At 49.3% G+C, this 23,940-nt stretch overlaps 1 protein-coding gene across 18 annotated transcripts in view; it reads right to left on the bottom strand.

The window, feature by feature from the left end:
- CD44 (CD44 molecule (Indian blood group)) overlaps positions 1–21,139 on the bottom strand; it is a 91,782-nt gene extending 70,643 nt beyond the window's left edge. For 2 of the 18 annotated variants that reach the window (XM_042905766.1, XM_042905767.1), the window contains exon 1: positions 20,922–21,139. In XM_042905766.1, the coding sequence (XP_042761700.1) occupies positions 20,922–20,988 (67 nt within the window). In that variant the 5' untranslated portion in view covers positions 20,989–21,139. The remainder of the gene's footprint in view (positions 1–20,921) is intronic. The other 16 variants (XM_042905769.1, XM_042905770.1, XM_042905768.1 and 13 more) reach the window with 15 other exon arrangements.
- Positions 21,140–23,940: the final 2,801 nt, after the last annotated feature.

Below are 23,940 nucleotides of genomic sequence, written 5' to 3'. Positions count from 1 at the left end.
GTATGTACCTCAAAGAGGAGTTTATGGGAGTTAGATCATAAATATACATGAGGCGGCAGCATTGGGTTTGTTTCATAATAGGTGCTTAGTAAATGTCAAGCTTTTTCCTTCTCCCACAGGGAGATAAATCTTGAACGACTGGCCTTAGCTCTCCCTCATACCACGGGCATCCCCAGGTTCTCATTTCTGATATCTTTACACCAGGAAAAACCATTTGTGCTTCAACAGTCTTCCGTTTCAGCCTGGACAACAGTCCACAGCCACACTCTCGTGAAATTAAAAGCAAAAATTAGAATCCAAGAAAAGTGCCAACACTCCCGTTAAAAGGTGCAAAATCCTTAGCCACTTCTGACATGTGGCTGGGAGTGGCCAGATTTTCCCTTCTTTGGAACCTAGCAGAATTAAGCAGGTAAAGGCAATTAATGGTCTTTTTGGAGATGAGAGAATTGAACCCCCCCAGTGACTGATGGCTGGGCCCTTTATGCACTCGGAAGCTGGCCCCTCATCCACGACCAGGAAATTCCAAGCTTGGGCTTCTGGGGAGGAAGTGGGCTCTGGGAAACTCCAAAATTTCCAGAATGAGAAGGAAGCTACCGCATTAAACTGTCCCTCAGGGCCCTTCCATACCGTGAGGCTGGAGAACAGCGCTGTAAAGAAACACTTCTACCTGAGAGGGAGGAAAATACCATCTCCTCCGCCGGCCCCACCACCAACTCCCAGGACCAAAGGCAGGAAGAGGCTGGTCCTGCTGAGACAAGCAGCCCAGGAGACCGACCGTCATTTGGCAAGACAAGACAAGACCTGCGGTGCATTTCCCCATTCGCTTTCACCAGCCACCACGCTGGCCAAGGTTCCCGGAACATCCCAGGCTTCTCTATCTGGTTGGCAGCAATCGTTCCAGTAAGCACATGCTGGTGTCAGCACTCTGGGACGCCCTCCTCACCAAATTCAATCTTAGTCCATTGGCTAATGTTTTGCCCAGAAATGGAATGAAAACCTTCCAAAGGCAGCGGGAAGCATTTCTCAGGTGCAGCAGAAATGAAGTCAGAGCTGAATGGGGGAGAGGTCCCGGGTCTAATAATCACAGTGATCACAATGATTACTGATGAATGCTTCCTCCACGCCAGTCATTCTGTCAAGGGCTTCATGCAAATGATCCCATTCATCCTTAACACCACCGGACAAGTAGGTATTATTACTCTAATTTAGGGATGAGAAACCTGAGGCTTAGGGACGTTATGTAAATTGTTTAAGGCCACATAATTGATGAACGGTAGGATTCCAACCGAGGCCTAACTCTAGCACCCACACTGCCTTCTGAGTTTCCGGACACCAGACTCAAATTCCCCTTGTACGTCCCTGGCAGCCTGCGCTTGCCCTGGGCACTGAACTGTATCAAAGCCAGCCCTTTAGAAGCAGGTAGGAAACCTGGCTTTAAGAGACACCGTTCCCTACTGGCTTATTGGAAGAGAGGCTGGTTTCTGAAAGCCTTCCAGAGGGTATGGGAAGCTCCTTTGGAGAAGAAACCCAATTAATTCTCCAGTTTTTAACAAAGCAAACAATGCAGAAGTGATTGTTGACTTTTGCCTTCCAAACAACATAAAGAACAGGAAGCTCAAAGAGATAATAGGGTACATTTCCTGTTTCCTGAGAAACAGTCCTAAAGGAACACTGGGGCTTATATGGGGACACTTGTTTGAAAGAAGAGAGAGCTGCCCCAAATATGTCCCAGAGGGAGCCATGGGAGGTCCTTCCTTGTGCCCCCAGCAAGAAGAGTGTAGAGGACCCAGGGCATGCTTCCCCCAAACCTTGCCTCATTTTTCCTCTACCGAAACAGAAAATGTTTCCTCCTTGTCTTTCACATCCGTCTTGAGTGGTCAGGCATTGCACCTCTTCAGCTTCCCTTTGGTGCCCTTGCAGAAAGTCATGGGAGACGCTGTTTTTTAGATGATGCCAACTAATAAGGAGGGGAGGTGGGAATTGGGTGGTGTGCACCATGAAGAAGGAGAGAGTGAGAAATGTGGCTTGCTTGCTGACCCTCTTTTGCTTTTAAGCGCTTGTCTCTTATTCTGATAGAAAGATGATTCAATAGATGATAGATAGATAGATAGATAGATAGATAAAGTGACAGATACATAAATGGATAGATAGATACACAGATAGGTAGGTAGGTAAATAGGTAGATAGATACATAGATAGATACAAAGATAATAGGTAGGTATATAGATGGTAGATAGACAGACAGACAGACAGACAGACAGATAAAGTGCTGTTGGTTGAATTTAGAGATCACAGCCTGAATCCACGATGGTAAACTACAATCCCACAGAACCACCCCAACACTGAAGTGGACACAGGCCTTCAGGAAAGAGAATTCCAGTCTCACCTTCATTCATTCAACAGGGTTTCATTCAGCCCCTGTGTGCTGAGCCCTTGGACCCGGGCATTGAGTAAGGTAGGCCAGGTCACTGTCCCAGGGGAGGTGATGGCTCATAGAAGAAGACAGATATTAAACACGTCAACAGCACAGCACGGAAAATGTTATAACAGAAGTACAAGGTGCTGAGTAATTAGTCCAATGGGAAGCCTTTCTTCCCCAAGGCCTTTGCTGTCCCCAAGGGATGTCTCTCTAAGGAAATGCCGTTTCAGCTGAGAACTGAAGGTAGGTTGGGAACTAGCCAGCCAGTCAAATGCTCAGCAAGCCTCATGGTCAGAAACTTCACCCTCGGAATAAACCACAAATCATTCTGGTTTAATAGAATCCGTTTCCTCCAGCTCTTTCGTCATTAGATACCCAAAACAAGCAGACCCCTCCTCGAGGTCTGCATTAAACATCTCTTGGGCTTCTCTTTCCTGGATGCAGTCATCATAAATCCTTTAATGATATTTAGGTGAAAACAGACAAACAAACAAACAAAACAAAATCCCAAAGTTTCTCCCCACATACTACTTACTAGATTCATGAGCTAGCTGCATGGAGGCAGGGTACTGTCCCAGAAAACCCTCCCGTTCATCTTTGGGCTTATTAAAATGTTAAGATGTTAGACCCTTGAACTTCAGACTCGAAGAAATTATCAGGAAGGTGCTTTCCTGCTTATGAAAGAGCAATTATTAATATAAAATTAAAAAGTCAATTTCAGATTCCTCGAAAGGAAGTCAGTCAGGTCCACTGGAAGCCAACACAGTGCGGTGACACGGACATCATCTTCGGGACTGGAAAACTAGGGTTCAAATCCCAAAGCTGCATTAATTAACCGTATGACCTTAAGAAAGTCATTACACTTGTCGTCTATCCAGGAGGGTAATAATGCTAACCATGAAGTTAATGTAAGGGCTGGATTATATAATGGAGCTGAAGGCCCTTCACACACATTAAAACACTCTAGTTATAGAAACGAGAAGCTAGCTATCTCCCTTGGGGATGATCATCTCATAATTTACAGGAAGAGATATTCATTCAAGGTCATGGTAATTCTTTCTAAATGGATCACTGCAGATTCGTGGTCCTCATGCATGATGCAGCTCCAGCAGTGATGAGATAGGTTGCAGTAATGAGTTTCTAATAATAAAGGGCTCAAGCGCACAAACGATTGACTGTTTCTCGTAAATTACGACAGATTTAAGGTTATTCCCTGATACGCTTTTTGCGGGGAGAGAAAACAGGATAAAGTCGCAGCTCTTTATGATTGAGTATAAGCCACAAAGTCTCAAAATGCAGTGTGTCCCCCATGTGAACTCTATCCATTAGGCGTGTCTTCTCACGAAAAGATGGAGGGTGTGTCTTAGGAACACAAGAACTTAGCTTTGCTTTTTTTTCCTTTACTGTAGATACAGTCTCTGACCACAACTCTACCAGATGGGTGGACGCCCTCCGGGGCCTTACTCATTGTTAACAGACATTGTTACTAATGCAACAAAGTTCTCCTAATCGAATCTTGGTTTTGTTCAAAATCCCAAACTCGTGCTTCAGGGGGTGTGAGGCCCCAACTCCCAGCTCCAGCGGGCGAATCATGACTGGTCTAAGCAAAGCAGGGTGGTCAGAGTTCTCCTGGCCAGTGCCTGGTTCTGTCTCAGCATGTGACCCCATTCTTCCAATGAAAAGGAAAGGGAAGTGAGGACTTCTGGAAGAGCCGTTCCTCCAACTTTGGGGGAGAGACATTCGTGAATAGGCATTCCTCCTTCTGCTGCTAGGTACTGTTATTTTTCTCACAGGATGCTTGGAACTTTGGCAGTCCATTTCAGACTATGAAGAGGGCTAACCTGCAGGCAGACAATGGGCATGGCAGAGTGGGAAGTTGGAAGAAAACTGGGTCTTTGATAACATCACCGAGCTCCTAAAATCATCCGGCCTCCATATTTCTGTTGTGCAAGATAACATTTTACGAGGGTTTCTGTTCCATTGTTCTGTTACAGAGATATTCGGCTGGCTTGCACCGATACGGGTATACCAAGACACGTGTGACAGACAGCAGTTACACGGGGGACACATCATCTCCAAGTAGTTCCCAGCAACAAAGGAGATAAAGGAGTCTGGGGCCTTTCAGCCATGTGTTGGACATCTGCGCCCAGGGTTCTTGCCTGTTCCCGCTGCCTGGACCCAACAGAGGCACCCGTGTGGCTGCTGGGAGCCATCCTGCAAACGACCTCCTGTGCTCACACGAACCAGACCCCGGGCCCCAGCTCCGATCAACAAGGTGCTCAAAAACAAGGCAAAACAAAACAAAAACAAACAAACAAAAAACCCCCTGAGAAACTTGCAATAAAATCAATGAGGTCTGACCCTAAACCAAGGCTTAACATTCAAGATTCCTAAGTAAATTATGAATTTTTTTCCCGTGGCTTAAAATAACTCCGGCATCATAAGACACTTTTTGGTTCCCAGAGTTTGGGTTACTTTGCCTCCCCCAACACATACTTCTAAAGGTCTCGTTCATTAAGATAATCATCATCATCATCATCATCATCGAAGTCTCACTCAGCTTGGAGAGTGCCATGGTTCTCTTTTTACCACTGTCCATTTCAGGACAGACACGATAAAATCAGTCGCTTTCAGAATTTTGAGGAGTAGAACTTCCTTTCCTTGCTCTCTTACTCAGTGAGCCAAGTGTGAGACAGCCAGAGGAGGGGCTTCCTTGGCTGGGGTGGCTGAAGGGGTTTTGGACCCAGCCACCAGGCTGCTTCTTGGTCCTGAGCACTGTTGGGGTTGAGAAGCTCAACAAACAGGGCCTCCAAGGAACTGGGGACATCCTGTGAGCATAGTTACTGCTATTCATACCACTGGGCTTCAGAGATCTCCCTTGATGTTCCAGATCAGAGGAGGCCTCCCTGTTACATGCTCTCAGCGACCCCGTGCTTCTCCAGCACAGCATTCGCCACAACTGCCATTCAATGCGGGAAAACCCACCTGTTTGCTCTCCGTCTTCCCAGACAGACTGTAAGTTCCGTGAGAGTAGAAACCGTGTCTCCCTTGTTTAAACCTGTATCCCCAGTGCCTGGTAGAGCGCTTGGCACATAGTATGGTTCAATAAACATGTGTCGAGGGAACAAATGAATCGTTTGAAAACCACTGATTATTGACTCAGCTCACAGAATTGCTCAGAGAGGCTGGGCAAAAGCCAGGCCAGGTTGCACTGGGCTTTCTGGTTTCCAAGTGCTCATTAAGTCAAAAAGGATTAAGATGAACACCAAATATGGGTATACAAGGTATGGCACAGGAAACCAGGTCCAAGAACAATAAAGGCTCCGGTGGAGTGTAAACACCTACACTATGTTCCATTGTGTTAAAAAACCCAATACCCTTTCCGCTTCCTCTCTTTGTCCTGCTAGTCTGCTGGCCCTGGTTAGCCAGCGTCCTCTTGTCTAGTGCCTTTCCTCTATCATCTCAAAGTACGAAATGGAAAGGGTACTAGACTGAGAATCAGAAGGCCAGGGATTTGACTCTAACTAGTTACATGACCTTGGGCAAGTCACTTGCAGAATCTTTGAGACGTCTTTCCCTCACCTGTCCAATAAATGAGTGGGCCACATAATGTCCAGCATCCTTTCCCATTTTGACACGCCATCATCCTTGGCTTTTTGTCACTAGCGCAGGATAACGTAGGGTCCTTTCTCCCTTTCTCCTCGTCTCCCTCTTTGGATCCATATTTTGTTGCTGCTATGGGGGCCCAGGCCAGCTGGCACTTTCTAAGCCCTAGCAAAGCATCTGAAAACCCTCCTACCCCTGCCTCTGGTACTTTTACCGAGTTACCCTAGTAGGAGCGTTGTGATTCAACTTAACAGGGCACCGCCCCGTCTCCTGCCAGTTTGACTGCCTCTGCAGGCCTCAGAAAATGGCACAACCGAGAAGCCTGAGCACATACCACGTCCTCCTAGATAAGCCCTGCCCAGGAGGGGACAGAAGCTCTGAAGAGACTGGTGAACATTCCAAAGAATACAATTTCAATGATTGGGGTCAACCAGCAACGGGAGACAGAGATAGAGGCGAAAGTTACCTCCGGTAATAATAGGACCTTGTAGTTCTATATCACGTGCTCCTGCCTACCAGCACAAAACACTTTCACACCAGCAGGCAAAGGTGGAGAGGGCCAGGGGAGGCAGAGGGATTATTATCCCCCGGTGGTTCACACAGTATAGTGAAGCATTAGACAGATAAAGCCAGTAGCCCAAGGTCACACAATTAGGCTTTGACATGGTGGGAATTAGAGCAGAGTGTCCTAATCTCACCCGGGGGCTATTTCTAGGTGACTCTTGGTGGAGCCTTTTGTTTATACCTTGGTTCTATCTCATGGTACCTGCCCAGGCAGTAAGCTTGCTTTCTCCCTTGGGCATGAGTAGTGGGAAACTTGAGTGGCCCAGGGTGGGCTTGCCCGCCCGGAGTTCAGAATCCAGCCTTCTTGACTTGGATCTTACAAGCAGGACCCAGAGGGGCCAGTCTCTGGAATGCTGTTGCTGTTTGCATTTGGGAGGCATAGAAGAGGCACAGAAGAGCCCCAAGTGGCAGCTGAGAATGCAGAGGCTCCAGGGCTGATAAAAGTTGTAATTAACGTGTGCCTACAACCCTTTGATCTTCAAAGCCTTTACTCACATTAGCTAGTTATTCCTCCTATCACCCCCATGGGTGAGGCATCATTTTTGTCTTCTCAGTTTGCAGATGGAGAAGCTGATGTGGAGAAGGGGCCTTTTGCCAAGGAGTCTGGCTCTGGTTCAAACAGAGGAGATTCCTGGCTCTCAGCATCTAACTTCACTTGGGGTGACGGGAAAGCAGTGCAAATGAATCTTGAGAGAAGGCTCAAGTCACTCAACTCTTCTGGGTAAGAGACTGCATTTATACTCTTCTGGAAGGAGGTGGAGTCTACAGAAAGACTTGCTGACTAGACTTGAGTGGGTAAAGTCCCAGTGACATGCAGCCATCAGAATGGAAAACTAGAAAAGCCTGCTGCTCTACTGTAATGTTATCCCTGTGAGACAGGGGTTGAGCCTTCCATAACGTGCCTGTGGCAGACATCACTAATGGATCACAGTACCCTGTGGCAGACAGCACTAATGGATCACAGCACCATCTGAGGCTGAGTCAAGCTTTAGCTCTTGAGCACAGCCCTCCAGGTAGCCTCTAATAACCAATGGGAAATGGTATGTGAGCTGAAATCTATTTGCTGTTGGTACTGTAGGGCTTGCTTAGGATTCTCTTCAATTGCCACTCTCCAACACAGTCAAAGCTGCTGAAGTTTTATCCCAAGTAGTGCTGGGACTGCCCCACTTCTGAACTCTGTCTAGCGGCCTCTGAAGAGGGCGTCGTGAGAACTTCCCGGGGGCAGAATTGGATCTTGCAGATGGTGCCACTGACACTTGATCACCTGGAAGCTGTCCAGCGCCATCCCTCGGTGTTCCTCAGCTTGGCCTCTCTTATTCTGGCAGGCTGAGCCCTCTCCTGACCCCATCAAGCCAGATGTATTTGCCCCCACTTGAAACTTTCAGCTCAAGCTTTGCACTTCAGTGGGTTGCCTATTCTCTCCTCTCTCTGTCCATTTTCTTCCACACACTCATCCACTTCATCATCAAATCCCACTTCTTCCATGAAGCCTGCACACTCACCACTCACAGAGAGTCATCTTCTAGTGCTTGAAGATACATCGTCTTGTAGAGTTCTTTCATCTGTTTGGCTTTTCTCCCTCAAAACTGTAATAAGCTCTGTGAGGACAGAAACTAGATCTTCCACCCCCCCCTCACTTCTTTTCATGGCGCCAATGACACCACATGTTTTAGTGGATTGATTTAGCGAGTTTATCACCATTTTACAACTGGGGAAACAGGCAAACCGTAAGGCAAGTGGTGCCCACAGTCCTGTGACTAAGAGGGAGAAACGCCAAACCTCCACTGGCTGCGTGCGGTTGTCACTTCTCCTAGAATTGTGTCTATGGGATTGGCTATGGCATCTTGGCCACAGATGACCAAGCAATAATTGAGGGCACTGCGTATGACAAGAGATCGGAACCCATCTGGCATTTTATTTCAGCTTCTGGTGGGCGGATTCCAGATGGATGTGAAATGGGCACACCCAGGATGGATGTGATCTCAGTAAGGACTTTAAGTGACTGACAGAAGGTCAGAACCCTGACAGGGCATTTAGTCTCTGACCCACTTTGGCAAGCTCCTAAGTAGTGCTATCTTTATGACCTCCTTTTTTCCTTTTCTTCACTACTTCTTCCTTCCTTCCTCCCTTCCCCCCTCCCTCTTTTCTCCTTCCTTCCTTCCTTCCTTCCTTCCTTCCTTCCTTCCTTCCTTCCTTTTTTTTTCTTTTCCTAAGCAAAAGGGCTTCTCTGGCTTTATGAAAAAGAAATAAATATCTTAGCAGGAATCTGGAAAGTTATCAGTAGAAGCAGCAACTTGCCATCTCAAAAGTCTGCCTTGCCCCATGCCTTGTGTGTGTATGTATGTATGTTTGTGTGGAGATATATATATATATATATATATATATATATATGTGTGTGTGTGTGTGTACACACACACACACACACACACACACACACATATATATTATGTTTTGTTTGCTCTTTTTTTTAAGACCCCCATTGCCACCCTAGTTATTTTCCATAGGCTACTATAGCTCACCCTCTACGCATTGCTTTGGCTGAATATTATGGTTTGTTTTGCACCAACACGTTATAGCATTCCCTTGAGGAAGGCTGAGAAATCCAAGTTACTCATGGAACTTAGAGAGTGAAGGACATAATCTTTCCTCTTCTTCATGAGTTAGATTTTCTGGTCACTTGACACAATGGTTTGTTTTGTTTTGTTTTGTTTTGTTTTTTAACTACAGTTTAAGGTAAAGGGTATTGCATTCAGATCCTGCAGGTAATCCCAGGACTGGCTTCCTGTATCTTTAGCTGTGTGACTAAGACATGTTCCTAACTTCTCTGGCCCAAGCTTCTTCATGTGCCCATTCCCAAGTGACTGAGAGGAACCAGTGGAATCCTCTGAACAAGGCACCTTGTTCCCGAGAGCCACGCTTGCCCCCTGAGGTTCAGAGTGTCACTGGATGAATAGACTTGTTGCTGGCATGGATTAATAATTCACTGCTGACATTTAATACAAACCAGGCATCACTTTTTTTTATTTTTATTTTTTTGGCACTGCATTATAGTCGTGTTATTCTTTCCATTAAGTTTTATGAGGCTTAGGTGTTCGTGGCCCACGGAGAGGTGGATTTATAGATCATGAGGCCTGCAAAGGACTTTATAGATCAACTCGAATCCAGCCCTCTCATTTTAGGCATGGAAAATTAAAGGTAAACAGGGGTGAAATGATTTGTTCAGCAAACTGGAACATAATAATATAATAGCCATTTTTATTTTCGAGGCACCTCTATGCACCAGACACTTAGCTCTAGAAACCACATGCTAAACATTGTTCTAGACACTTAACACGTGCACTGCCTGAGCTCACGCCACCCTAAAGTGGCAAAGGGGGGAATCAACCTGAGGTCTGTCTCTTTTCACAGCTCTTACTCCTTCTACACGGGACTCCTCCAAAGCCAAACTCCATTTCCATTGCACCACAGTAAACCTCTGGTCTGGCCCAAGTGGTCTTTGGAATGGAAGGCTTTTCAACCACTGAAAGAAACAACTCCCTTTTTTCTTTTAACAGAGTGGCCAAAAGCCAACATCTTTTCCCTAAGTGTCACCGAGAACATGATTTTGAGGCTTGGGGTTTTTCATACTTGAGACCAGATTTGGAAGGGAGGGCTGGAGCATAGCAGCAGACAGATGTATAGGAAATCAAGATCCCTGTCCTACTGTACAAAACCTAATGAGCTGGGAACCTCCCCTGCCTTGCCTGACATATCAGACTTCAAGAAAGATACACTCAAATGAGGGAGAATGCAGAGAAAAACAATTTCAAGGAGGTTTGAGGATCACTACAAGGGACACTAGAAAAAGTCAAACGAAAAGTTTTCTATAGACCAGAAAGAAAAAAAAAAGGATGAAAAAGAATTAGTCGCAACCTATACAAATCACTGAAGGTAAATGAGAAAGATTACTTTGCCAAATCTAGAAATTTCATTCATTCAGTCAGTCATCCAATATATATATATATATTTTTTTTTTTTTGAGAGAGAGAGAGAGAGAGACAGTGTGAGCAGGGGAGGTACAGAGTTGGCGATGGGCAGAGGATCCAAAGTGGGCTCCAAGCTGACAGCAGAGAGCTCGATGCGAGGCTCAAACTAATGAACCACAAGATCACGACCTGAGCCAAAGTCAGACGCTCAACCGACTGAGCCACCCAGGTGCCCCAGCCATTGAACATTTATTGAGCATCTACATTAATTGCAGAACCGACAGCTGGGGACGACAGCAATACAAAAATGTATATAATGTACATAAAGCATGAGCTTTTCTGTAACGAGCTTATATGTTCAGCAGTGAAAGACAACAGATGGCCGTACACAGCTCAGAGGCATCCCTTGCACTTCTTTCTTTTAGATGGAGATACGCTTGTGGGGTTTTCGTGAGTTATCAGGGAGGAACAAGACAACAGAGAAGAGTAAAAGTCACTCTGGGAAGTCTGGAGGGATGTACCTGACCTCCAAGGCTGACACTAGGAAGACAACTTGTCCTCGACAGAAGATCCACTCAAAGATGAACTTCTGCACAAAAGACTTCTAGGACAGTGCCGATTCCCTCTTCAAGTCTGGTCTACCTCTGTGCGAACAGCACTCTTGTAGGTACCCGAACCCGTGCCCTTCCCTTTGCAGGAAAACGTGACCGTGCGACAAGCCGGTGGCTGTGGGCCTGACTCAGTGACATCCACCGGTCCCCTGCAGGCTGTAAGATAGTGTGCAGCTCTTCTGGACTCTGCTTCTCGAACCTCACGCTCAGCAATGCCAGCGTTTGTGACTGGCAGATGGCAGTTCCTCGTTTATTACTTTTGGAGTGTGTAAAGACTGGGGGCAGGGGCCTGGGCAGAAACCACCTTCTAGATCGGAGGCAGGAGACCAGGTACCGGTCACATGAAAGTGTTGGTTTCTCCCGGGCATCTCAAGTTGCACAATGATGAGCACTGGGGAAGATGCTTTACTGTCATCACCCCGATGGCTCGCCAGCTGCTCTCTGAGAGAGGAGGTGGAAAAAGGTGCTGCCCAGATCCACGACTGGTGTCATGGAAGGCATTGCAGACCTGCTCAAGTGACACTCAAACAAGTAAGGAATCTGATGAACCTCCGAGCTCAGGCCGAACGCACAGGTCCCTTCTTACAGACCGCGTCAGACGTCCCCAGGGGGCTTTGCCTCCAGCTTTCTTTGGGTGGCTTGTTTCTCAGGCGAAGCACCCAGAGGAAACCCTGCCCCTCTCCCCCACCTCCCCATGCAGGGTGAGTGCAGCCTGATTCCCGATTCCTCTCTGAGCTGCCTCCTTCCCTCATCAATTCTAGCTGGTAGAGAGAAGGCCCCGGGCCAAGGACCCTTGCACTGAGGGCAAACACGTTCCTGTTATTTGACTGACTCCTTTTCCAGCTTTGTCCCTTCGGGAGCCGAAGTCCTAGATGGTGGGGAAGCACCAAGAAGCAACCTTTGCCTTTCATCCGGGGGACACGTAATGAAGTGATAATGAACAAATAACTCAACCCATCATCCCTGTCGATCCTATCCCCTCCCTAACTCCCCACCATATAGAGGAGAGAAGAACTTCTATGCAGGAATTGGAATGAACGAGTCGCTCAGAGTACGAATGGGGAGAACTTTCCATGGCCACTTCTTCTTCTTCGTATTTGCAATTGCAGCCCCTTCTTCTGATATCATGTATACGAAGGGGAGGGCAAAGCTAGCTGTGTGGACGCTGTGGCCCAACCCACACCTGACTCCCGAATGGAGTGTATGAAAACAACCAGAGCACTACCAGTTATCGCCATCCGGGTTTCTGGGGGCCCTGACATTTTCGTGTACTAAGAGAAGCGCAGTAATGCCGTGACTGAGAGCTTGGGCCCAGTAGCCAGACCCCCTAGGTTCGAATCTCAGCTCCATCACTTACCAGCTCTGTAGCCGTGGACAAATTACTCAAATTCCCTATGGCTTAAAAGAGGGATAATACCAGCACCACTTCATAAGGTTGGCGTACGGATTAAACAAGGTGAGTATATAGGAAACAGAAGGTCCCGGTGCGGGCACATGGCTAGCGCTCAGTTCGTATTTACTATTGTTACTAATTGTGGTGATCGTTATCTCAGAACTATACAACGCACTGCAAAGAAACCAGTGCAGAAGGTACAAGAGCTCTCTCTAACTGTCAAGAAAGGTTGTGGGGAAGAAAGACGAACTTAGAGGCACCTCCAGAGGACCCTGGCAATGACACCAGAGCAAATGGGAATAGTCTCTCCCGGCTGGAGTTTTGCAGTTAACCTATACTCTCAAGTGCTGCAGATTCGAGGAAGAGTTTTGGGGCCTGAGTTTTGCAAATCACCTCCTCGGTGACTCAGCCCTCCCCACCCACCTAGGACCTGTCTGCCCACACTTGCACTTAGGAGGGCCACTTGCCTTGGGTGGACACACCCAGGCAGCCAGTGCACAGCACTCGGGAAGGTCTGGCTTCGGGATGTTCTTTTCCCCCACGACACCCTCCCCTCGTTCCTCGCTTGCCTCCCCCATGTCTGAGTCTCACTGGGCAGACGATCCCTGGGTAGGCAGGACCTGTCCCAGGTGTGGGCAACTCCAGACTTGGCGAGCTCTATGGCGAGGAGGCACGGTTTGCTATTTCCAGTGTGGCTTTCCCATCAGACATCGGGCTTCCCCATCAGAAGGCTTGCCCCTTCAGGGGCTGCAGGAGACCCACAGAGAAGGCAAGAATCTTCTGTGAAGCTCTTCAGCTTCTCTTCCAGCTGCCACCACCTTCACCTTCCAGAAGCAGGGGGGTCAGGAGGGTGCTCAAGGAATCCAACCTCGGAGTAGCATCTCCAAAATAACCGGACCTCCAAGTGGGCTGCTGCTGGGGAGTGTTTTATTTTGAGGCTTAAATTTAGGGGTTGGAGTCATCATCTGCCTGGCTCCCACTCCCTTCTTGGCCCAAGAATCTAGTAACCCTGTCCTCAGACAGACGTACCCAGCCACAGCAAGCAGCCACCAAAACCACAAACAGACGGGTGATCTCCCTGTTTGGGGCAGACCAAATAAGAACCCCGTGGTGGGCAGCTGACTGGCCAAGCGCCCTTCTCCGCCCTGCCCTGAGCAAAACAGCCATCTCCACTGTTACCATAAACACACAGATGTATTTGCATCCTATGCATGTTGTCCGGCATGCTTCTGTACACAAGACAAAGTTATTTCTATATCTGGATATTCATTTCAGTTCAACAGTTACCAGTAGCTAGGACCAACCCTCGGATCTGGGACCACCAAAGAAAAGAAAGAAAGAAAAGAAAAAGAAAGAAAGAAAGAAAGAAAGAAAGAAAGAAAGAAAGAAAAAGAAAGAAAGGAAGGAAGGAAGGAAGAAAGAAAGAAAGAAAAAGAAAGAAAGAGAAAGAAAGAAAGAGAAAGAAAGAAAGAAAGAGAAAGAAAGAAAGGAAGAAAGAAAGAAAGAAAGAGAAAGGAAGGAAGGAAGGAAGGAAGGAAGGAAGGAAGGAAGGAAGAAAGAAAGAAAAAGAAAGAATGTTATACAATCCCTGATGTCAGAGGGCTCCCACGGTGCTGAAGAGGACGGGTAATAGAAGATAGGATGGTTTTGGGTTTTCCCCTTTTTTAGAAGTGTGGCCCCAAAAGATAAAAAGGCCTCCCTGCATGGTTTTATCGTGGGGTTTTAAGGCTAATTAACTGGGGCCCTATGAGAACCAGATACCACATAATCAGAGGTGAGGTTACTGGAATGGCTGCCATCTTATGACACCAGATTCTCAACGTGGGATGGCTCTACCCACCACCACCACCAATTTGGCAAAGCCTGGAGGCATTTTTGGTTGTCACAACTCCGGGAGGGCAGGTGCACTACCAGAATCCAGCATGTGGAAGCCAGAGATACACGGTCGCCCATTAGCTAGGAAACCATATAATACTACATACACCGTGAGCTAGCTAGTCAGGGGTGAGGAACTGTGGCCTTCTGACAATGGGCCCCCCCAGTGCCTAAACTACCTGGTGCACCGAGGAGGCATGGGGTAGACGTTTGCTGAATACACTGTCTAGTTGACTAACATATTAGAGAGCAGGTAAATTAATAGCAGGGTAACAGAAATACACACACCTTTTTCATTCTGTTTTTTTCACGTATTCAAATCCTATCTTGTCCCTATTGCCACTTCCTCTCCTCCATGGATTCTTCCAGTCTCCTTTGCTCAGCTCAGCATTTCGGTCTCAGCTCAGAAATGCTGTTAGCCTCACAGTCTAAAATGGCCCGGCTATCGATCAGTGCTATATGCTTTATCTGTAGCACCCCGAGGTTCTTGGCTGTAAGTGCCAGCCTCAGACACGTAATTCCTCTGTAGTACCCAGCATAGTGTGGGACCCACAGAAAACACCTGATCAATTCTTAAGGACGGACCAGCAATATTCACGTTACGTGTAGACACATGGGCTCCGACACATACATACTTAGAAGCACACCCACAATGGATGCATGCCCACATCTAGCAAGCAAGGGTCAAATATATAGCTTGTCTTGGTACTTCACATATTGGAGAGATCAAGAAGTGTAGAGCAGAGGAATATTTAAAAAAAAATTTTTTTTTAACGTTTATTTATTTTTGAGACAGAGAGAGACAGAGCATGAATGGGGGAGGGTCAGAGAGAGGGAGACACAGAATCGGAAACAGGCTCCAGGCTCCGAGCTGTCAGCACAGAGCCCGACGCGGGGCTCGAACTCACAGACCGCGAGATCGTGACCTGAGCCGAAGTCGGCCGCTCAACTGACTGAGCCACCCAGGCGCCCCGAGCAGAGGAATATTAAATATTTCTCTCCAAAGCACACATTTTTGGAAACAGACATCAATGTAATCAGGCACTCGATTAAGGAGTTGTAAGGATGTGAATTCATTTATGTAAGATGCTTGCGAAGTTTTTGACTTCTAATCACATGAAGCTATACATTTATTGGTAGAAAAGTATATAGACACTTCGTCAAAATATACACCATGCGTCAACTGGTAGAACATTTGCACATTTGAAATCCTGACTATCCTAGAAAATTTGGCATGCACCATCACTTTATCCACGCCAAGCCAGATTCCACAACCACAGACTAGGAAACACCCCTTCCTAACTCTGCCGGATTGGTCTGGCTTCCCAAACCCTTGATGGCCAGCTTTGGGGGAGTACACTTTAAAAAAATTTTTTTACGTTTATTTATTATTGAAAGACAGAGTCAGAGCATGAGCAGGGGAGGGGCAGAGAGAGAGGGAGACACAGAATCCGAAGCAGGCTCCAGGCTCCGAGGTGTCAGCACAGAGCCCGAAGCAGGGCTTGAACCCACAAACCGCGAGATCGTGACCTGAGCCAAAGTCAGACGCTTAACCGACTGAGCCACCCAGGTGCCCCTGGGAGAGCACATTTTTTAAAGAAAATATCTCAACTTGCTCAGCGGGTGAAAAGTGGGGTTTGAATTTAAGGTAGGAGGCACTAGTCTACCCTGATGATTCTAAAGAACACTAGTGTGCTTCCCATTCAAGCAGGGACACAAAGGAAATTGACTCATCTGCTTCTCACTGTGCAATCCCCCAGAATTTCTTTCTGAAGCAAAAAAGATCCCCTTTGAGAAACATGCTTTGTCTGTCAGCATCTGCCACCTGCTTCATCTCTTCTTTCACAAGAGTCACTTCCTTTTTAGACTCTGGGTGGAGTTGGCTGAAACAGAGGTGCTGGGGAAACACAGCTCAGCCCTAGCTGAGCCCAAGCCCCAACCCAGCCTCAGCCCCAGCCCAGCCCTCAGCCTCAGCACAGCCCCAACCCCAGCCCAGACCGAGCCCAGCCCCAGACTCAGCCCCAGCACAGCCCAGCCCCAGACCTAGCCCCAGCCCCAGCCCCAGCCCCAGCCCCAGCCCCAGCCCCAGCCCCAGCCCAGCATCAGCCCCAGCCCAGCCCTCAGCCTCAGCACAGCCCCAACCCCAGGCCAGACCCAGCCCAGCCCCAGACTCAGCCCCAGCCCCAGCCCTAGCCCCAGCCCCAGCCCCAGCCCTAGCCCCAGCCCAGCCTCAGCCCCAGCCCCAGCCCCAGCCCCAGCCCAGCCTCAGCCCCAGCCCAGCCCTCAGCCTCAGCACAGCCCCAACCCCAGCCCAGACCCAGCCCAGCCTCAGCCCCAGCCCAGCCCTCAGCCTCAGCACAGCCCCAACCCCAGCCCAGACCCAGCCCAGCCCCAGCCCCAGCCCCAGCCCAGACCCAGCCCTAGCCAGGACCTAGTGATGGGGAGATACAGCACCAGCCCACCTCTACTCTGTCAGGGAACCCCAGCTTGGAACCATCAGCCTGGACACTGCAAACTGATCTCAAATCCCACCTGGGAGACTGCTCCACTCTGCCTTTCAGTTTAAGATCCTTGACTTTTGTAGAAACCCATGTCAGCCTGCCACCCGGGTCCTCAAGACTTTCCCTCTCTGGGGCACGTACAGTCTGCTAAACAAACACTGAAGGTTTCCAGAGAGCATGTGAGGAGGGGCTTTCTGGGTCAACGCATCCAAAATGCTGGCAGAGTTGGGGTGAGGGCTTCCGCAGGCAGGCCCTCTTTTTTCATTTTCAGGCAGAGGACATTGCCCTAACTTGTCTCTTAGACAAGGAACAGCCTCTCCCTTTTTTCCAAGCCTGCAAATGAGAGCATGTCTAGAAGGGCAGCTGGACGCTGATAAGGGAATTGACTTATTTTAGTCACAAATAACTAGGTTGGCATCTCTTGACAGCTGTGGCCAAGCCTAGGGAGAGACAGTCCAGGGTAGGGCAGGGTAGAGCAGCCAGGAGTCCACAGCCTGCCAGGCGGAGCGAGAAAGCCATTCACACCAGGCTTCATGTTAGCTGGTCACAAGGGATGGGGAGGATATGGGAACGACATACGCATGCAATTTCCAAAGCAGTGAATCAAAGGGGCGTTAGCATTGGAGTCCAACACGGGGTGGGGGGGGGGGGTGTTAGACAATGGGAAATCCCAGCTCCACCATTTACTAGCTGTGTGTCCTTGGGCAAGTCATAACACCTCCCTGAGTCTCAGTTTCCTGATCTAGAAAATGGGGTTAACTAAACATATTTAGCACGTCATGAGGCTTCCATAGAATAATCTATTCAAACCCCCTGGCAGAATGCCTAGCACAAAGCCAGTGCTCAGTAAATGCATTTCCTGGGACTTAGAACCCCACTTTGCAATAGGAGCGTCAGGCTTTTACAACAGGGGTGCTCTTAACTCTGAGGGATTTAGCCATCCTCCAAGGAGGCCCTAGAGGCCCTAGGACAGTACAGAGCCTCTTCCTCGAGAAGCACTTTTGTTTTGTGGTAAGAAATATATACCATTATTCTTTATCTTAAGCTCAAACCGTGTATATTATAGAGGAAAATAAAAAATTGTAGTGAATGTGGAAGGTAGCATTTAGGGTGTGAAACCAGTGTTAGGCTCACCCCAGGGACAGAGGTGGAGTCCTTGGTGATGGGGGTATTTCAGAGCCCCGTGGATGGAAGATGTCCAGCCCTAAGTCTGCTGCGAGAGAGAAAGTCACTCCTCCCTCCTATTCAGGGTCTGCTTCCTCCATGGGAAAAAGAAGGGTTTTTCTAAATGGTCCTTGGAGTCCCCATTGGTGAGTCTATGACAATGAGTCAAGAAATACTTTTTGAATGAATGGAAGGGGATCTGTCATAACTTAAGAATTTCATGCTGCCCATGCTGCTTCTGCGTGGGGCAATTTGGAAGAAAATGGAACCATTTCTTACTGGCCGCCAGCCTCACACACACCTACTTGGCACGGCGCCTTGGCAGGAAATGAGATGTCCAATGGGTATCTGGGGAATAACTGAATTAATTGATGCTAACCTCAGTAGTGATGGATTTCTTGCTTCTCCCCCTGGGAAAACACAGCCAAAGCCCTAACTCCCAGGAAGAGGGGTCTCTAATACTCCCAGGGAGCAGAAGGGCACTTGTCACCCCCAAGAGCTCTCTGATGTACCGCTCTTTCTCAACACCAGGGGCGCAATTCCCCAGCAGTGACCTCTGGCCCACAGGGGAAAAGAGACACCAGACGTGGGAGGGCTCATCCCACTTGTCCTCTACCCAGGGCCACTTTCTACTTCCTGCATATGACACCTAATTCACGGTGTCCTCCAACTTAATTTCTTGTCCAGTGTTGCTTAATTTCATCTGGCCATTTCTCTACTTTTTGCTTCCGGATATGAAGGACGGACCCTTTCTTCCTGCCCAAAGCCTTGCTCCTTTCCAAAGTTTCCTCATTGTCTTCTGGAGGTCCCCCACCCCCAACTGGGATCCTGGGGCAAAAGTACTGCCTCTCCTCCCCCTCCTCTGCCTCCTTCCCCTCTCTGCCTGCCCAGCCAAGCTGCTGTGATGTCGCATCTCCCTTCCAAGTCTCAGTTCCTTCCAAACAACGTTACAAGCCCATGAAAGTCAAGGCCCAGGCAGTTACTGCCACTGGCACTTTTTTGTGCTTCCTCCAAATGACGCTTCCCAAAAGGAGCATGAAAACGTGGAGCAGGAGTGAACCCATGGTCTCTGGGTCAGGATGGTGTCAAATATTTGGGGATGCGACCCTTAAGAAGAATCAGGGAGGCAGGTTGGAAGGAGTCAGGAGTCAGAATCCTCAGAAACAAAGCAGAAGACATCACCAGAAGGTAATGTACAAATAAAGTTCCCTGGAGGTCTCAGAGAAGGCCAGGGCTCTTTCTGCACTCCAGGTTTTCTCTTCTCTGGCGTCCCAAGTGTTTTTGCTTTTCAAGGACTTGTTGGAGCTCAGGTCGCCTTGGAAGCCTCCGATGGCCTCGGGTCCACCTCAACCCTCCATCCCCAGACTCTTTCCAAGTATGCCCGTGCCATACATACAGTCTAACGTACTCCCACTAAACACAGACTAATGGGCCTGGGTTCACATGTGCACCAATCCTTCTGGCTGTGTGAGAACTGGCAAGTTACTTAACCTCTCTGAGTCTCGGTTTGTTTCCCTCCTGAAGCCGGGCTAGTAACAGGACGCTTCTCGCTGGGCCACCGTGAGGGCAAAATAAGGCAACACTTGTAAACATTGAGCACAGTGCCCGGCACAGTGAAAGCGTGCAGTAAAATGCTGGCTGGTGCTGTCATTTCTTCTATTATTATGATTATTATCATTATTATTCTTTGTGTTTCAGGAATCTGAATCTTTGATCCCCACTTATTCCCAGTCTGCAGGATCCAGGTAAGACTGTATCTTTACTTTCTTGGTACCCCCCAGAGCTGGGTTTAATAAATACTTGCCGAGCAGAATTAACCATAGGCTGAGCTGTCTTAATGACCCAGCTGGCACTTCTTAAAAGAAGAATTAATTTTGCTAGCAATAAGCAAATCAGCCATGTAATTATCTGTACATATATAGACAAAGGGAAGGAACGCTTGGAGTTCGGTCTCACCAGACTACCTCACATGCCGACACCCACTCCACAGCCACTGAAAGATACAGCCCCTGTTTGGACGGGGGTATCGGCAGCCCCAGGTCCAGGGTCCCTAACACGACCCTGATGCCCAGGCTTCCCCCCCTCCCTGTTCTGAGGCTGCCAGGCTGGGAATATGAGCCACCTTACTGTCTGGATTTCCCCTAACTGATTGGCAGGAGCAGGAGGTTTGAGTAGCTGGTTCAGTCATTGCTTTTCCACCTCACACTCCCTGCCCCAGGCTGGCACCTCGTGGAAACCCAGAACCTCACAGAGCTGGTTCAAGTTCCCACAAGCGCTAGTCAGTGACTGGAGCCAACTGTAAGAGCTTTGGAACCCAGGCGGGGTGGGGAGCCGCAGGGCGCCGGCACCCCTTTCTGGAAGGCTCATTGCCACCAGCTCTCACACCAACACCTCTGTGGCCACCTGGTCAGTAGCCCCGGCCCCTGCCCCGCCTAGCCCTGCCCTGCCCGGGGACAGCCCAGCCAGGCTTCCAGCGCCCTTGGGCACAGGAGCCCGTTGGTCCAGACACAGGGCGCGCACCCTGGAGTACAGTTACTTTCTGCCTTGTGCTCCGGCACCCGCGACCTCACCCAAAACTGCGCGCCGGCAGCCGGCCCGGCCAACTTTCTTCGCTCTTTCTCTTTTCCTTTCAACAAAACGGTGCTTCGCACCAACCCACACTCCGAGAGCTTAGCGCAAATCCTCGCCCCGCTCTCCTTCACCAAGTCCACGCCGCTGGCCGCCCGCTGGCCGCCCGTCCCCGGGGGCCCACTCAGCCAGGTGGCTGCAGGGTCCGTCCCGGCCGCCCGGGCCACTCCCTCCCGCTGCCCCCGAGGCACTCACCGATCTGCGCCAGGCTCAACTGCGAGAGGCACAGTCCCCAGGCTAGGCGCCACCAAAACTTGTCCATGGTGAGAGCGAACCGAGGGGGCGAGCGCGGGGCGCCGGGGGTGGGGTCCGGTGCGCTGGGCGGGGGCCGGCGGAGCACGGGGCGAGCTGGGCGGCCCGAGCCTATCGGGGGCTGGGGTCCGGCTGGGCAATGAGGGCGCCTGGGAAGTTGGGTGCAGTTTTTATTCAAGGGCTGAAAGAGTGACCTAAGAGGGAGGGAGGGAGCGAGGGCAGGACACACCCAAGCGAGGGGGCTGTGACTAAGCAGCCCGCAGAGGTTTAAAGACGCAGCAGCCCTCGCCTGCGCTGGCCCTTCCGCCCCCGCCCCGCGCCCCGAGCCGCGCAGAGACCGTAAACGCGGGCGGCCTTAACGGGCGCCGCGGGGGCCCCGGGGGTGCCCGTGAGCCCCGGGACGCACCGGTTTCCTCTCCCGGCCCGCTGGAAGGGCGGCCTCTGGACGGGCCAGGGGATGGCCCGTCCTGAAACCTTAGCCCGGTTGGGTTGAGCCTCCGACCCCTCCTCTCCGCTAGGTTTCTCTGTGAATGGGGCTGGAGAGTGATCTCTCGGATTTCACCGGCGGGCTGGATATTCTGGGACAGGAGATGGGATGGGGGCGAGGTCCGGCACTGGGTAGTGGAGCTCCCCAGCTCACGGTGGCAAGGAGGGGTGGGGAGCTTGTGATTCTTCCCAGGGGAAGAGGACGAGCGCACTCTTGTTCCCCTGAAAGAGAAGCGAAGTGGAGTTTTCCTTCTAACCAGGGCGGCTCAGAGAAAGCTAAGGATGGCCAGCCAGGGGACTGCCATTTCCCTCCTCCAACCCATGTGTCATCTTCCAGTCCCAGGCTGGCACCTGGACCCATCCACTCATTCATCCATCCAGTCACCTGTATTCATTCATCCTCCCAAACATCGTTCCACCTTGCCCATTCATCTTCTACCCATCTTTGCTCACATCCTACAGGGCTGTTGCATCTTTCCCACCCCCTTCCATCCACTTGTCCAACGGCACATCCTTTCTTCTAGCCATCCATCTCCCACTTATTCTTCCAATGACGCTCCCATACAACTTCTCCTCCACCTTCCCATACACTTTTCCACACCTCTTCATAACCCTACATCCATCCATCTGTATACTGTCCTCCTCTCCAGCCAGCCAGCCAGCCAGCCAGCCACATTTGTGCTTCAGTGTATCTATCCAGTGCCCATCATCCACTTCTCCATTCGCCATTTTATCTACCCTCTCATCCACCAAATATCCACCCACTCTCTCTCGCTCCTATTTATACTCCTAGCTAAGCAAACATTAATCCACTTGCCCCTATCTGTCCTCCCCAATACATCTCAGAAAGGGGAGGAAGATGGTCCCCGGAGGGATTTCGAGTTAGAAAAATCATACTTTGAGGGGCGCCTGGGTGGCTCAGTTGGTTGAGCGTCCGACTTCGGCTCAGGTCATGATCTCACAGTTCGTGGGTTCAAGCCCCGCGTCGGGCTCTGTGCTGACAGCTCAGAGCCTGGAGCCTGCTTCGGATTCTGTGTCTCCCTCTCTTTCTCTGCCCCTCCCCCACTCATGCTCTATCTCTCTCTGTGTCAAAAATAAACAAAACATTTAAAAAATTTAAAAAAAAGAAAAATCATACTTTGCATTATAATCTCATATCTACCTGTAACATCCAGTGATTTGACATTTGAAAAGCAAAAGCGGTGTTTATTGTTAATGTGGACCACTGAAAGTGTATCTGAATGGGCTTCTCGCCTGGTGGGGTACATAGAAAATGGTAATGGCTGTCAGGGACTGTGGGACTGAATTCTTGCCAGGCTAGAATTCCCGAGCCAAAGGAATTCCCTTTTGATTTTGTTATTTGTTGAAAGAAATTGAAAAATTGAGAGAAAGTGCATGCAGCTTTCCTTATTCATCAAGCCTGTAGCGAGCGCTCAAGAGTATCAAGATGGAAAGGATCTGCCCTATCTATCTTCAGGGGCCTCACACTCTCGCGGGGAATCAGACTCACCAGCCGGCTGTCACCACACAATAAGAAATGTGCTGTGAAATATGGGTGACAATATCCACGGCAGAAGATCGCTATGGATAGCCATCTTGCTATCCATCTGAGAGAAGAGAGCCCGCAGAGCACTGCACCCTTTCCTGGGGAACACCAGACCAGGGGGCCTTCACAAGGGAGGTGATATTTGAGGTCTTGAAGGAGGAGGAGGGATTCTTCAGAAGAAAGGGCAAGGGCACAAGACATCCAGCAACAGCATTACTCTGTAGTAATTAATTGCAAGGATTTAGGAACCAGGACGCCTGGCCTCGTACATTGCGTTGTGCAACCTTAAGCAAGTAAATTAGCCTCTAGTCCTCGGTTCTTCTCACATCTAACATGGGGTTAATATCAGTGTCCTTTCCATAGGATTGGTGAGCAGTAAATGACTCAAAAGTCCTGCATATATTAAGCACTAGATATATGTATATGTATATATATATACGCATATAGTAAGCTCCGTAAATGTGTTTGCTATCATGACTAAAAGCAAAATTGTGACTAAGCAGGGAAAAGTGAAAGCACATGACTTGTTCAGGCAATGTCATAGAGCGGCTTGCATGTTCAATTAGATGAAGATATTGAGGGAGGACAGCAAGAAGGGAGGCCAGAGAGGTAAACAGGACCCCCCCTCCCCCCCACCCGCCAGCTCAGGTCATAGACTACGCCACGAAGTTTGAACTTGACCCCTAGGAAATAGTGAGCCATAGAACTTTCCTTATTATTGTTGTTCTTGCTGCTGTTATTGTTGTTGTTATTATTATCGTGCTAAAATACACATGTCCTAACATTTACCATTGCAGCCATACAGTGGCCCTCAGCACATTCACAGAATTGTGTGGCTATCACCACCGTCTTGGTCAGCTTGGGCTGCCAGAACTGAGCATCACAGGCTGGATGGCTTACGCAGCAGAGATTTATTTGTCACAGTTCAGG

This window comes from Panthera leo, chromosome D1 (genome assembly GCF_018350215.1).
Source record: "Panthera leo isolate Ple1 chromosome D1, P.leo_Ple1_pat1.1, whole genome shotgun sequence".
Taxonomy (NCBI): Eukaryota; Metazoa; Chordata; class Mammalia; order Carnivora; family Felidae; genus Panthera; species Panthera leo.
This window is presented reverse-complemented; position numbering and strand designations above follow the sequence as displayed.